This window comes from Ovis aries, chromosome 5 (genome assembly GCF_016772045.2).
Source record: "Ovis aries strain OAR_USU_Benz2616 breed Rambouillet chromosome 5, ARS-UI_Ramb_v3.0, whole genome shotgun sequence".
NCBI lineage: Eukaryota > Metazoa > Chordata > Mammalia > Artiodactyla > Bovidae > Ovis > Ovis aries.
In genome coordinates, this window is record NC_056058.1 from 91,525,330 (window position 1) to 91,540,740 (window position 15,411).

The 15,411-nt window shown below is 36.3% G+C and overlaps 1 protein-coding gene and 1 non-coding gene across 9 annotated transcripts in view; one reads left to right on the top strand and one right to left on the bottom strand.

Annotated features, from left to right (window-relative positions):
• The window catches only part of KIAA0825 (KIAA0825 ortholog), a 400,677-nt gene that overhangs the window by 371,430 nt on the left and 13,836 nt on the right, over nt 1–15,411 (bottom strand). For 5 of the 8 annotated variants that reach the window (XM_060416005.1, XM_060416007.1, XM_060416006.1 and 2 more), the window contains exon 2: nt 1,558–1,689. In XM_060416005.1, coding sequence (XP_060271988.1) covers nt 1,558–1,688 — 131 coding nt within the window. In that variant the 5' untranslated portion in view covers nt 1,689. Of the gene's footprint in view, nt 1–1,557; nt 1,690–3,313; nt 3,398–15,411 lie in introns of all 8 variants that reach the window. The other 3 variants (XM_012178948.4, XM_060416009.1, XM_042250757.2) reach the window with 1 other exon arrangement.
• Nucleotides 5,319–5,391, top strand: TRNAC-ACA (transfer RNA cysteine (anticodon ACA)). Its single transcript has one exon. It is a non-coding gene; the product is annotated as a tRNA-Cys (tRNA).

The window sequence follows — 15,411 nt, forward strand, 5'->3', positions numbered from 1 at the left end:
GCATTCAGTAACACTGATTTTGGAGTAGGTGATAAAGACTAACTTCACATAGATGGACTGGCTAGCCTCCCAATTAAGTGAGGAGACTTAATATGACAAACATTACATAAAAATTATTTAATGTTCTGCTTTCAGCAATTCAAGCAATCCATGACTCTACACCACCATTTTTTGAATATCTAATTTTAAAATTTTAATATCCATGCTTATCTATCAAATGATAATGTTTAAACATATTAATGAAAATGCAGGCCGTCAATACTGGCAAGCTCTAAGAAATCATGAACAGCATTGCTGTTGTTCAGTTGCTAAGTCGTGTCTGACTTTTTGGGACCCTATGGACTGCAGCACTCCAGGCTTTCCTGCCCTTCACCATCTCCCAGAGTTGGCTCAGATTCACACATCCACACATGACTACTGGAAAAACCACAGCTATGACTACACGGACCTGAGAGTCCCTTGGACTGCAAGAAAATCCAACCAGTCCATTCTAAAGGAAATCAGTCATGAATATTCACTGGAAGGACTGATGCTGAAGCTGAAACTGGGATACTTTGGCCACCTGATGCAAAGAACTGATTCATTTGAAAAGACCTTGATGCTGGGAAAGAGTGAAGGTAGGAGGAGAAGGGGACGATAAAGGATGAGATGGTTGGATGGCATCACTGACACGATGGACATGAGTTGAATAAGCTCTGGGAGTTGGTGATGCACGGGGAGGCCTGGCGTGCTGCAGTCCATGGGGTCGCAGAGTCGGACATGACTGAGCAACTGAACTGAACAGAACTGAGGAGACTAAAATTTGCCACCCTAAAATATGCCTCTTTGGCAGATTAAATTATACCAAGCTGTCTGTTTTCTAAGAAACACATAAAGTAAATAATCTGAAAACCAAGTAGGAGTTACCCTTCTGTTAGAAACATTCACATTCATAAGGAAAAAGTCTCCATTTGTAAAGGTATCGCCTTCACTGTACCAGGCAGAGGAGGATGACCGAATCTCTTATCAGTGGAAAAGGCACTGACTTAAGCCTGCGCAACAACCTCACCCTTGTTCATGATGCTTTTCCTGGTAACTTTCCATGCTTGATTCTCCCCACCCTCAACAACCTCTTTCATCTTTAGCTGAGAATGGTATTTAAGATGAGGACTTTGGCCACTTTGGCCATCTACTCAGTTTTTCTGAGTCTCTCCCATGAATACAGGATATTACACTTTTGTCTTTCCTGTTCATCTGTCTCATTTCAGTTTAATTATTAGACTATGCAAAGAACCTAGAAGGGTAGAGGAAAATTTCTTCCTCCCCAACAACAGTAGTTCAACAAACTTTATCTATTTGAAGGCAGTGCCTGTATTTTTAGCCTTTTTTTAGCCTTGTTTAAAGTAGTGATCAGATAAGAAAAATCATCTTATATCCTAGAGGGAAAGGTCTAATTAATTTTTTGAGGAAAGTTAATGATAATTAAATCCTAAAATTTTCTTAAGAGCAGGAAACACTAAATGTAGTTCTTATAAATGAAACATGAAACCAACTTGTTTTAAAATTAACAATATTTACCTTATAGCATTTTGTTCTATCTTTTCATCAATGTCACTGAAGATCTGCTTAAACTCCAAGTCTCCAGGAAATGAATTTAACAAACAATGTAGGTCAAAAGAATTGTGGGGATATTCATCTCCCCAATCCATCCTGAGGAATAAGAATAAAAAATGTCAGTTTCCCCAAAATGAAAGAAAAAAAAAAAAAAACCCCTCAAGTTGTGATACTAACCCCAAAATTTAAATTCTGATTTATAGGCAAGATATAGCAGTAGAAGAAGTAGGATTATTATTAATCTGGGTAGACTGTTTTGTTATTGAAATTTCATGAGATGTGACCCAATTTTCACACCTCTATGGTTTGAAAACTGAAAAGAAACAGACTGCCTGAGCATCCGCTTCTCATTGTAACCAAGAGCTGCAGAGTATACCGTGAAGCCTCAGAGACCACTGTGAGCAAGGGTAGCTGCTTTGAAATTTTAATTATTAATAAATACAAGTAATTTCTTCTCATACAATGAAACAGCTAAAGATTTCTCATAGGTTCTTATCCTGCACTTCAGAGAAGTAGTTTTGGAATAAAGCTTTTATTTTTCTTCAGAGAATTTAAGAGAAAAACATTTACCAAAAACATTTCAATATAGCAGTCCATAGCATCACAAGACTTATCATTTGAAACTCAATTAGTTCCAAATACAGAATAACCATGGATATACCATTTTAAAATATAAAAAAATCCTCATACACTTGGATTCTCCTATCTTAAAATATTTTGCAGTGAAAGGTTTAATTTTTATTTGAAAACAAATTATATTATAGGTATATAATGTGCCATAATTAACATTAATTTGAAATCAGGCAAAAAAAAAAAATCCCCAAAACTATAAGCTAAGTGGTAGGTAATGCTATGTCCACCAGAAGCTATGCTTTAGGACAACAAAACCTCAATATTTCCATATACCAATGAGTTTGATATCTTCCTATCTTCCTAGTAGCTCAACTATTACCAGAATGTGTGTGCTTGTGTGCCCAGTCACTCAGCCATCTCCAACTCTTTGTGACCCCATGGGCTATAATCCACCAAGCTCCTCTGTCCATATAATTTTCCAGGAAAGAATACTGGAGTGGGTTGCTATCTCCTACTCCAGGGAATCTTCCCAACCCAGGATCAAACCTGCATTTCCTGTGTCTCCTGCATTGGCAGGTGGGTTCGTTACCACTAAGCCACCTGGGAAGCTCCCAACAGTCATTTTTAAATCCAACAGCCAATATTACTACCAATGAATTCAGTTTATATATTTGTATATTTTAAAATCTTTTTCGGTAATCAATTTTTCAGATGATGAGTTATTCAAAAAGTGTTGCCAAGAAAAGAAAATTCCACTTTTGTAATGGAAAGACTTGAACGGCTGATGGTTCTTGTAGAGAACTCAGACTTGGTAAATGTTTTGTTTGTAGTCAGCTTCTCTTTAATAAAACAAATTATAAATACTCTGTTCAGAGTTGCTCCAATTTGCCAGTATTGTAAAGACTCATTACTTCAGATTCCACATAAAACTAAAGAAAATATGTGTTAACTTTTAGCTTAAATATAATAGCAAACTAGTAATATAATTTGCTATACATTTACTGTACAGATATACTATACTGTATATCTACTACATACAAGGGACTTTATTTATATCACCTTCTTTAATCTTCATAGTAACTCTAAAAATAGTTATTATCCTCATTTATGGGGAGGGAACCCAAAGAGATCCATGTTACATACTTACCCAGTGTTAGCGGTAGGGTTTGAATCCAGACCTGTCTGGTTTTAAAACTTGAGATTGCTGGTTTGTTGAGAAATCAATTGGTTACTGCATATAAAACATTGTAGAATATAGAAATGATATTAGTCAAAATGTTAAAATGGTTATCCTTAGACGACAGAATAGACTATGGTTGATTTTTATTTTCTTCTCCATATTTAGCATTTTCCTTTGTTTTACAACAAGTAATTATCATTTTATACATAATTAGGAAAATGGTTAAAAAAAATTAGTCTTGCTCTCAGGAGGTATACAATCTCCTATTTTACATTTTCTGTATGTCTTCATTTGAAATATCTCCCAATCTTAACACTTCTCTCCTGCCATTCATAATTATCATTTTTTCAAAATCTGATTCAAACCTTACTTAATTCCTCAGGATCTCTTGACTATGACCATTTCATCAAAATTTTTGTATTGTTTTGTTGTATTTGTGCTTACAAATGCTTGTTAAAAGAAAATCTGTTGTTTTGTATGATTTCAGCATTGAATATGTATGCTCTGTCCTTCACTGAAATCAGCTCTGGAATAAAACTATAATGTTCTGAAACACATTAATCTTTCAAATGAGGTTGGTGACCAGGATTCTGAAGGATTCCCATCTACGTGGTTGCATGATTTGCCCTATTTAATCTTAGTGGAAAAGTTAACATATACGAAGACTTTCTTTATAAAGGAATGACATTAGAGAGGAATGCCCTCTGATAACAATGATGCGGTACCAGAATGAGGAGGGTTCGGGATGTCATACGACAGACAGGCGTGATGCTTCCATATGCATGCTAAGGTGTCGAGGTGATGAAGAACGAGAGAACCGAGAGTCACCTTTACAGAGGCAGTGATGCTCAAGATGCTGTGTGACTGGATAAACGAAAACTTGATAGGCAAACGGTAACTAATGAGGAAATTAACCTGAATGAATAGGACCAACGTGAGAAATACATAAAGGAGGGAGAGCACAGGCAGGTGACACTCTAAAGCCTGGGTTTAGAAGTCTTCCTGTTAGGATGGCAATGATGACTGTGGGGACTGGGATGACAAAGGGGACTGGGATGAGAAAGAAACAAGCAATGAAGGAGTATGAGCAGACACCAAACTTCCCATTTCCTCACGTGTAGTCTGTGGTGGGCATACACTGTGTCTGACACTGTGCAAGAAGGAGCAGAGAGAGAGTGACTGAACAGTCTCTTCCTCTCATAATAAGATGGTAAGAAAGGGGCCAGTAGAAAAACCCGCTGCTACATTCTTTTTTTTTTTTTTTTTTTAGATTAGATTTTATTTATTTATTTTTTAATTTTAAAATCTTTAATTCTTAAATGCGTTCCCAAACATGAACCCCCCTCCCACCTCCCTCCCCATAACATCTCTCTGGGTCATCCCCATGCACCAGCCCCAAGCATGCTGTATCCTGCGTCAGACATAGACTGGCGATTCAATTCTTACATGATAGTATACATGTTAGAATGCCATTCTCCCAAATCATCCCACCCTCTCCCTCTCCCTCTGAGTCCAAAAGTCCGTTATACACATCTGTGTCTTTTTTCCTGTCTTGCATACAGGGTCGTCATTGCCATCTTCCTAAATTCCATATATATGTGTTAGTATACTGTATTGGTGTTTTTCTTTCTGGCTTACTTCACTCTGTATAATCGGCTCCAGTTTCATCCATCTCATCAGAACTGATTCAAATGAATTCTTTTTTACGGCTGAGTAATACTCCATTGTATATATGTACCACAGCTTTCTTAGCTACATTCTAAGTAAAAGAAAACTATGACCTCAACAGTAGGAAGGTCAACTATTGAGGGATCAATATAATTTGGGAAATACTTGAGTGGTACTTCAGAAAGATAGAATTACCTTTAAAAAAAATTTTAAGGGGAAAAAGGAAAGAGTTATGAAGTTATAGATCAAGAGATACACGTTTATATTCTGTTTATGTTCCTGTGTATGTTCTGTTTATGAGACTTTCCTGGTGGCTCAGACGGTAAAGCGTCTGCCTACAATGTAGGAGGCCCAGGTTCGATCCCTGGGTCAGGAAGATCCCCCGGAGAAGGAAATGGCAATCCACTCCAATACTCTTGCCTGGAAAATCCCATGGATGGAGGAGCCTGGTAAGCTACAGTCCATGGGGCTGCAAAGAGTCAGACACGACTGACTGACTGAGCTCACTTTCACTTTATGTTCCTACAAATTGTCATTAGGGACACAACGGTAACTTTACACAATGAGTGAAGTCCCTTACTCTAATCTATGATTAACTAAAGGTGGGATGATAACTTTTTCAAGTACAATAACTTTGTTTTTGAAATTTCCATTCAATAACACTTTATAAATGTTCATTTTCCGGTAATGTTTCTGATCACTTTATATATAAGATTAAAAGAACTGTTTCAGTTCAGTTCAGTTCAGTCGCTCAGTCATGTCCGACTCTTTGCGACCCCATGAATCGCAGTATGCCAGGCCTCCCTGTCCATCACCGTCTCCCGGAGTTCACTCAGACTCACGTCCATAGAGTCCATGATGCCATTCAGCCATCTCATCCTCTGTCGTCCCCTTCTCCTCCTGCCCCAAATCCCTCCCAGCATCAGAGTCTTTTCCAATGAGTCAAGTCTTTGCATGAGGTGGCCAAAGTACTGGAGTTTCAGCTTTAGCATCATTCCTTCCAAAGAAATCCCAGGGCTGATCTCTTTCAGAATGGACTGGTTGGATCTCCTTGCATTCCAAGGGACTCTCAAGACTCTTCTCCAACACCACAGTTCAAAAGCATCAATTCTTCAGCGCTCAGCCTTCTTCACAGTCCAACTCTCACAGCCATACATGACCACAGGAAAAACCATAGCCTTGACTAGACGGACCTTAGTCGGCAAAGTAATGTCTCTGCTTTTGAATATGCTATCTAGGTTGGTCATAACTTTTCTTCCAAGGAGTAAGCGTCTTTTAATTTCATGGCTGCTATCACCATCTGCAGTGATTTTGGAGCCCAAAAAAATAAAGTCTGACACTGTTTCTACTGTTTCCCCATCTATTTCCCATGAAGTGATGGGACTTGATGCCATGATCTTCGTTTTCTGAATGTTGAGCTTTAAGCCAACTTTTTCACTCTCCACTTTCACTTTCATCAAGAGGCTTTTTAGCTCCTCTTCACTTTCTGCCATAAGGGTGGTGTCATCTGCATATCTGAGGTTATTGATATTTCTCCCAGCAATCTTGATTCCAGCTTGTGTTTCTTCCAGTCCAGCACTTCTCATGATGTACTCTGCATAGAAGTTAAATAAGCAGGGTGACAATATACAGCCTTGATGTACTCCTTTTCCTATTTGGAACCAGTCTCTTGTTCCATGCCCAGTTCTAACTGTTGCTTCCTGACCTGCATACAGATTTCTCAAAAGGCAGGTTAGGTGGTCTCGTATTCCCATCTCTGTCAGAATTTTCCACAGTTTCTTGTGATCCACACAGTCAAAGGCTTTGGCATAGTCAATAAAGCAGAAATAGATGTTTTTCTGGAACTCTCTTGCTTTTTCCATGATCCAGTGGATGTTGGCAATTTTTATCTCTGGTTCCTCTGCCTTTTCTAAAACCAGCTTGAACATCTGGAAGTTCACAGTTCACATATTGCTGAAGCCTGGCTTGGAGAATTTTGAGCATTACTTTACTAGCGTGTGAGATGAGTGCAATTGTGCAGTAGTTTGAGCATTCTTTGGCATTGCCTTTCTTTGGAATTGGAATGAAAACTGACCTTTTCCAGTCCTGTGGCCACTGCTGAGTTTTCCAAATGTGCTGGCATATTGAGTGCAGCACTTTCACAGCATCATCTTTCAGGATTTGAAACAGCTCAACTGAAATTCCATCACCTCCACTAGCTTTGTTCGTAGTGATGCTTTCTAAGGCCACTGTTTAATATTTCAGACAAGTATTAGCACCTGATATAATATTAATTATTGCCTTTTAAAGATGAGTTATGTTTGATGAATTATATCTAAGCCAAATATCTGTAGGTCAAATTTCAGCCATAGGCAAATGAAAACAGTTGAGTTAAAAATTTCTAAGAACCGTGACTATAATAAAACATGAAAATATCACAAGCACTGCCAGAAGAGATTACAGTAAAGCAATAAAACTAACGAAACCTTATGTGATCAAAAGAAAGCACACAAAAGTAATTCTGGACTCTCACGTGTCCTTTAACACATTTTAAAATGATACCTTTCTATCCTAAGGAGTCTTCTTTATTTTAACACATAAAATGGTTAGAGTTCTTATGTTATCTTTTTATGGTTTCTTCAATAATAAAGATCCTGATTGCCATTCTCCTTAAGATCTACATGATCAAAAAGGAGTGAAAGAGAAAAACCAACCCTTGGGAAGAAATTCACATTGAAATTTAGTTAGTAAAGGAAACATCTGGATCATGCGATTTCTTCTCTTGTGAGAAACCGCAGGGAGCAGAGTCACATGGCTTTCATATCTACGGGCAGACTGTGGAGTTAATATATCCACATGCTCTAGCTCACGTGAAGCCTTACCATTTTATATTATGATCTAGCCTAAAACAAACACGGTTAAATAGCACAGTAAGGAAGTGGGATATCTTGATCCATTAAAAATAATTTTATGTACCACATATAACAACACGTTTGAAAATGTTGTTCTGTAATAAAACAGCATTTAACTCTAAACATCACTGACAAGGAATCAATAGACTTGACTTCTGATCCTGGTCAGCCAATGCCTCTGTGACTTTGGGTGAATCACTCAGTCTTTCCAGAGGGATGGAGCTTAGGCTCCTCATTCACAAAATGAGGTGAATGGATTTATTAGGCTCTGAGGTTTCTTCCAGCCATAAATTTGCTGTATTCTAAAAAATGGTAGGATAAGGATATATTTCTGAACCCCTCAAATTAACTCTACCCATGGACTATTTCATTCATTCATCAATACCATCATTTTTTTCTGTATCCCAGACTTTCAGAGCTAGTTTTAATTCTTCCCTTTCCGCAGGACTACTACATGAAAAGCTAAAGCAGAATTTATAACTTTAGCAAGAAATATTATGTGAAAAAAGGAAACGTGAGCAGCAAGACCTTCTTTCACCATAACAGGAAGATGCCCTGTACTGATGTTCCATTTCATAACCTGCAGCTCCCTAAAATATTCTTAAAAAGCAATCAGCCCCTGTTTCTGGGTTCCTCTGAATTGACACAGTCTTTACACAACAAAAGATGTCTGAGACCAACTGACTTGTGGGCGTTATGCCTCCACAAAGAAAAAGGAGACGTTAGGGATCATATATTTATGGCCATCGTGTATCCTTGGTATATTTTGTATTATTTGTACTATATTCTTTTTTGGCTTAAATTTGCTGATTTGATAAAGAAGCAAAGTGAAAATAAACTTTGACCAGGCCATCATCCTTAAATCTGAACCAGCCTTTTCTTCTGGCCTGGTTCATTTTTACTTTTCCATTCACATCTAGTCAGAAAGTTGTCTTCCTGTATCATTCACAAAATCCTGCCAACATTATATAATTAAAAATTTAACTTTTATTAAATCTTGACAATTTTATGTAGTTCAGTGAACTCATTTATTGGGACATGGATTAAAGGTATAATGACTAAATATATTAAAGATAATAACAACTAACTTATGTAGCATTTATATGAGCCATGCATTGTCGTAATTACTCATTTAATTCTTGTCTTAATCCTATGTGACTTCCCTGGGTGGCTCAGACAGTAAGGAGTCTCCCTGCAATGCAGGAGACCTGGGTTTGATCCCTGGGTCAGAAAGATCCCCTCGAGAAGGAAATGGCAACCCACTTCAGTATTCTTGCCTGGAGAATCCCCATGGACAGAGGAGCGCCTGACAGTCTACAGTCTATGGGGGTCACAAAGAGTCAGACACGACTGAATGACTAAGACTTTAATCCCATGTAACAGGTAATATTATACTTGCTGTTTGGTTACTAAATCGTACTGAACTCTATTGCAACCTCATGGACTATAGAGGCTTCTTTGTCCATGGGATTTCCCAGGCAAGAATACTGAATGGGTTGCCATTTCCTTCTCCAGGGGACTCCTATATCATGACCCAGGGATTGAACTCACATCTTTTGCACTGGAAGGAAGATTCTTTACCACTGAGCCATCAAGGAAGCCCAGGTTCTATTATAATCTACATAATAAAGATGTAGAAACTGGGGCACAGAGAGGTTGGTGACTTGCCTGAGATCGCTTATACAGGAAGTGGCAAAGCTGGGATTCAGACTGCTTTGAAGGCTGTCTGTCCTTAATTCACAATGTTTTAAACTCTCTGTATAAAATCATACCTTTTTATCTTACACATGTTGACTTGCCATATATATTTAACAGCTTTCCATAGAACAATTATAAATTTCATTCATTATGAAGCCTATGTAATTTCCAATTTTTTGTTCTATTTTTTTAAGGCTAGATCTTTCCCTATGATATTTCAGAGTTGCCAAAAATTTATTTCTTTTCATCAATTATGGAGAGTTGAAATTTTACTGTTTTGGCCTCCCCAAAGACTGAGAAACAACTCAAATGGATCTCCTTTTGCTGATAATCATTTCAAATACTTTATACATTAAAGTCTTATAATGGGAAAAAATGAACTTGTTATTTTCTTCAATTTATTTTTGCAACTCTCAGCTATATATAGCTCTTCCCCAGACTGCTGTGCTTTCTACTAATTATTGTGGAAGTTCTGATTATCATAATTATATGAGCTAGAATATTGATATACATCCAGTAAGTACTCATATTAACATATTATAGCTATTAAGATCCCCTTTGATAAAATATATAAAATACTTCATTTTAACTCCTCTGTTAGTAATTTATATATGTGTATGTATGAAGTAGAAATTGACAGGATCAGTCAGAATACACTACTGTAACTTGACAAGCAAACGGAATTGTCATATGCTTTACTCACCAAATTGACATTGCTATATTTTTCAGTACACCTCTCTTTCCAGAAAATATTTTCATTTTGAGAACTCTTTATAATTTTCAACATGCAATCCTAGCATCTCTTGCTTTAATACTACAGTAAAATCAAGATAACTGAAAATGAATTTAATTTAAATAATTTTTTATAGCTTAGAATTAATATTTCACATGATTTAAAAATCATAAAATTATATATTTTGAGATTAGAACTAAATAATGTCACAAATTATGGGGTTATGATTAACTTGTGAATTTTCAAGTACAGTAAAACCTTAGTAATTTGGAAAACAGTACATCTGCCTTAGAAAGTTTAAGTTATTGAAGCACTTTTAAAAAAGCAGGAGTGTTATGTAGCAAATGGGGATAATAAGCAGTTTATGAGATGTCAATTATATTTTTAAGGAACTCTATTTTAATAATTAGGCAAGAATGCTTTGAACTTAGCATGCATTTTGTATTGAAGTGGGTGCTTCTAAAGAAGTTAGAAGTTGAAGAATTTATCCTAAACTGTTAATATTATTGATTAGTTGGATTAATGTGATACTACTCTCCTAAATTTTGGTAATATAATTAATAAAATCAATCTGATAAATAAATCCATCCATTAAAATACCCTTTTATGACTTTTTGGGGCTTTGCACCATCAATTACCATCAACTACTCCTACCATCATCAATATCCCTTTCAGCTGACTATAAACATGTTCAAGTTTCAAACCAACAAAACCCTCCTTAGATCCCCTTCCTTTCATAGCCTGGCATCTCAAAATAGCAGCCCATATATCTTAATCTTATGTTTTTATCCCTCACTTCTCGACCCAGAGCAATCTGGTTTCTGCCTCTGGCTTTATACGGAAATTGACAAACTATTTTTCAGTCCCTATCTTACTTAGTCTCTGCAATCCTTGGTACTGACGGCTATTCTTTCTTAAAGTTGTCTTCTTTCTTGTCAATTTTCCTTAGTATTATGCCTTCCTACTTCCCTTCTAGACTCTTACACCATTTATTCAGAGGCTCCTCAAAGGAGTCCCCACTTCGGTAGCTGGCCAGCTCACATTCCTTTTTTTAATCTCATATATACTATCAGATATACAATGGTGGTACATTTCAATGCTAGAAGTCCCAGCTTTCCTGGCCATAACTGATTGATTCAGGGTTAGAAATCTGACGCAAGCTGAACCATCAGGTGCATACTAAATGAATTACGATATCTGGAATGAAGGCAGGAACAGGGAATCGCTGGTAGTAAACCAATCACATTACTTCCAGCCTCCCAAGAGAGGGTACATAGGTAAGTGGATTATTTTGGCTGAGGCCCCTGTAATTGCCCAGTTCCTTTCCTCCTCTGACTCACTGATTGCTCAAACAGTTTCTTTTTGGTTCTGTGAGATACTTATGATAAATCCTTTCCCTGCTTAAGTGCCCAACAGCCACTTCTTTTTGTTTGTATAAATTAACAAGAGTAGTTTTTATTTAAGCAAATAAACATCTTGATTGGCTCCTCTCTCATCTCTGATGTTGAAATAAACATCTTGATTGGCTCCTCTCTCATCTCTGATGTTGAACACTGATATTCACCACAGTTTTCTTTCTAGACCTGCCTCTCATTCTAAACACTTTCCTTGAGCATTTTCATTCAAAGCAAATACTTTTTTTAAATGTAATTTAACTGTTGTAGATTTATTTTAATTTAAGCAATTTTGTTTTATTTTTGTTCATTGGATTTTTTTCCTCACACCTCAAAAATCTCCTCCTATTAGTTTCATTGTATAGCATTCTCAACTCTCCTTATTTCCCTTGCCTGAACTGGAAAGAGGAATACAGAACTTTGTCTTATGCTTCTCTTCTTATCCATCTCATGCTGGAATTATTGGTTCTCTTCTTACTCGGCATGCTTCTCATAACCTCTTTGATCTGTTATCTCAAGTGTATGTCGCTAAACTCTCCAAAACGGTCACACACATATCTGAGTACTTAAACTAGACAATGCACTTTGCTGATTCAAAGATCTCTTAAACTCAATATGTCCAAAATTTAATTCAAAATCTTTTTCTTAAAATGACTTTTCTTCCCATGTTATAGGGTAACCACCTATCTAATCTCCCTCTCCCATGCCTAGTATTGTGTCAGAAAACTATGGCATGGTCTGTCTTTCCTATGGCCTGCAAGCTGAGACTGGCTTTTACATTTCTAACATGTTGTAAAAATTAAAAACAAAAAAAGAATATGCTAGGGTAGCTATATGTCATCCACAAACCCTAAAAAATATTTACTATCTGGCCTTTAATAGAAAATGTTTGCTGACCTCTATTTTAGATGGTCATCAAATACTTTGACCCTTTCTCCTACTAATATATTAAATGGTCACCACTGCTCTTAAATGTAACTTCGCCTCCTTTCTGTATCAGCGTCCTAAATCTGGAACACTATCTAGTCTCCAGGACTCACATCTTAGGGTATAATAAGAAATTTGCATTTGGTTTTTGCTACTCCTACCCTCTTCACTACTTCGTCCTATGTGTCTCTTCCGTTTGGCTATTATTGAGTTTTATCCTTTTTAATAAAACTGTAATCATAAGTATGGTACTTCTTGAATTCTGTGAGTCATTCAAATGAATTACTGAACCTGTGGGAGCCCCTGAATTTGTATCAGCCAGGAAGAGCCAGTATATCCAGTACAGACCTCACTTGTTCACGTCTGAAATGGGGGCAGTCTTGTAGGACAAAGACTAACTTGCTGTGACTGTGCAAACTCCAGGTAGTCAAAGTCAGAACTGCTGAATTTAACTGTATCACCAGGATGCTATCTACAGTGCATACGGACATTAGACTTCTCACATTACAAACCAATTCAGATCAGTTCACTACCTTGCCTAAATACCACTGAAGATTTTAGTTATACATATTTATGTGTATGTAGGGGTGTGGGTACATACACATAAATATGTATAACTATAGTTTGATTCCTAGGTCAGAAAAATCCTCTGGAGGAGGAAATGGCAACTCACTCCAATATTCTTGCCTGGGAAATCCCATAGATAGAGCAGTCTAGTGGACTATAGTTCATGGGATTGCAAAAGAGTCGGACAATACTTACTAACTAAACAACAATAATTTCATCAAATTTAGCTATACTTTTCTAACTGCCTTTGGTTAACACCATGAAATAGCTTTTTGCTATAACTCCTTCTACAAATAATGCTTTCAGTAGAAAAATATGTTTATGGAAGGTATTTACTTCATCAATGTAGATAATACAACTTATAAAAACATATAACCATAATAACTTAATCTGTGTATTATCTTTAAACAGAAAAAAACTATCTACAATTGTGGATTACACTATTTTGGAATGAATTTTATCAACTCAAATCATTTTTTAAAATACTGTGAAAAGATAAAATATATTTGTGGTGAAAAACGAGGATTTTACAAATATGTATGTTTTCAAATAACATTTAAATGTGATACTTTAAAAGTCTTTCTAGTTTCCATCTACCAAAAAAGGAAATTAGATAAAAGTGATCTGTAAGGACCCTTCTAGTTTTAAAATTCTATTATTTTAATCATGTGATCTACTTCTTTAATGTTTAATTTTCTGTTATACTGCCTTTGCAGTATACTTCCTAATTCTACAGTTCAATAGACGGATAATGTGTTGTTGGTTATAAACAAATTCATATGAAATGACCTGAAAATCTATTTAAAATGCAATCAGTGAAAGTAAATATTGGATTTCTTCATGTTAAATCTGAAAAGCCATCACTATACTTGCTTTTTACTTTATTTGCTGCTTAACATACTCAACAGTGAATCTATCATATCAACATAGTCATCATGATCCAAGCTGCAAATAATAGAGAGTGTCAGTGTCAATTTTGCTTTCTCACACTTGCTTCCCTTCACTTCATCTGATTTTAATAATCCCTGTCAAACCACAAACAGTCCAAATTACCTTCATGACACAGAAGCTTTCAAGGAGCAGACAGAATCTCAACTTTCATTTAGCAACTACAAAAGAAAGCTGTCCAGCTGGACAAATATTATTTCCACACTTGACAATCTCTACAGTTGAGCATGCATTTTAATTTTAACTAAACCTGCCAGGAGTTTGATATGCGCTTCTTGTTTCGTGTAGATTGACTCATAGGATTATCAGACCAATGACTGTAATTGTGATGAAAGAACCCAGTATTTTTCAACTAAAAGATGAATCATACACCAAAACAGAGGGACCAAAATGAGCATATAAGAGGCAATATGCAGGTATGGATTGTAGAAAGAAATCTACCTAAATTAGGTAATTTAATTACTAAAGTCTAAAGATAACAGAACACATTCTTTGAAAAGTAAGAACTAATAAGTAAAAATAAAATGTAAAAACATTAAAATTTTATGCATAGAAACCCTTGAGAAATAGGTCCTAAGAATGAAGTCTAAAGAGATTTTAAAAATTGCTTTGGATTGACTCAACTTCAAAGTCAAATTTCTAGAATAGTTCTTTGTGTGAAATTACAATAAAACTGATGTCCCCTTTTTTTTTTTTTCCAAATCTTTTTTTTAATTTTTTGGCCATGTTGTGTGGCACCTGGGATCTTAGTTGTTGCCCTGCTAGGGATCGAACCCACACCTCCTACATTGGATGCACAGAGTCTTAACCACTGGACCACCGAGAAAGTACCATAAAACTGATGTTCTTTACAAGATGTTAAAAAAATCCACTCTATACCAATCAACATGTCCTGTACACACAATGTGAAACTTCAAAAAATTCAGAGTAAAAATGAATGTTGATAGTAAGTTTGTAGAGGAGTAACAGAATAAATGTTACCTGTAGAGCTATACATAAATGATTATATCTTTGAAGCTTAATTTATGAAACTTAAATCTAAAAATTTCAAACAGTGAAATATTTCTGGAAACATTTCCTAAGCTGGGCCTGAATTCTTCCTATGGTTATAGAACCTCAAAGTTGCCAAGTGTAAGCCTTCTCTCCAATCTGCTACACTCCACAGTCCCAGGCCCCTCCTTCCCCAGAGGAAGTGCTCTTGGGGCACTTTCTCCCCCAGATCCGTCTCAGACACCACAG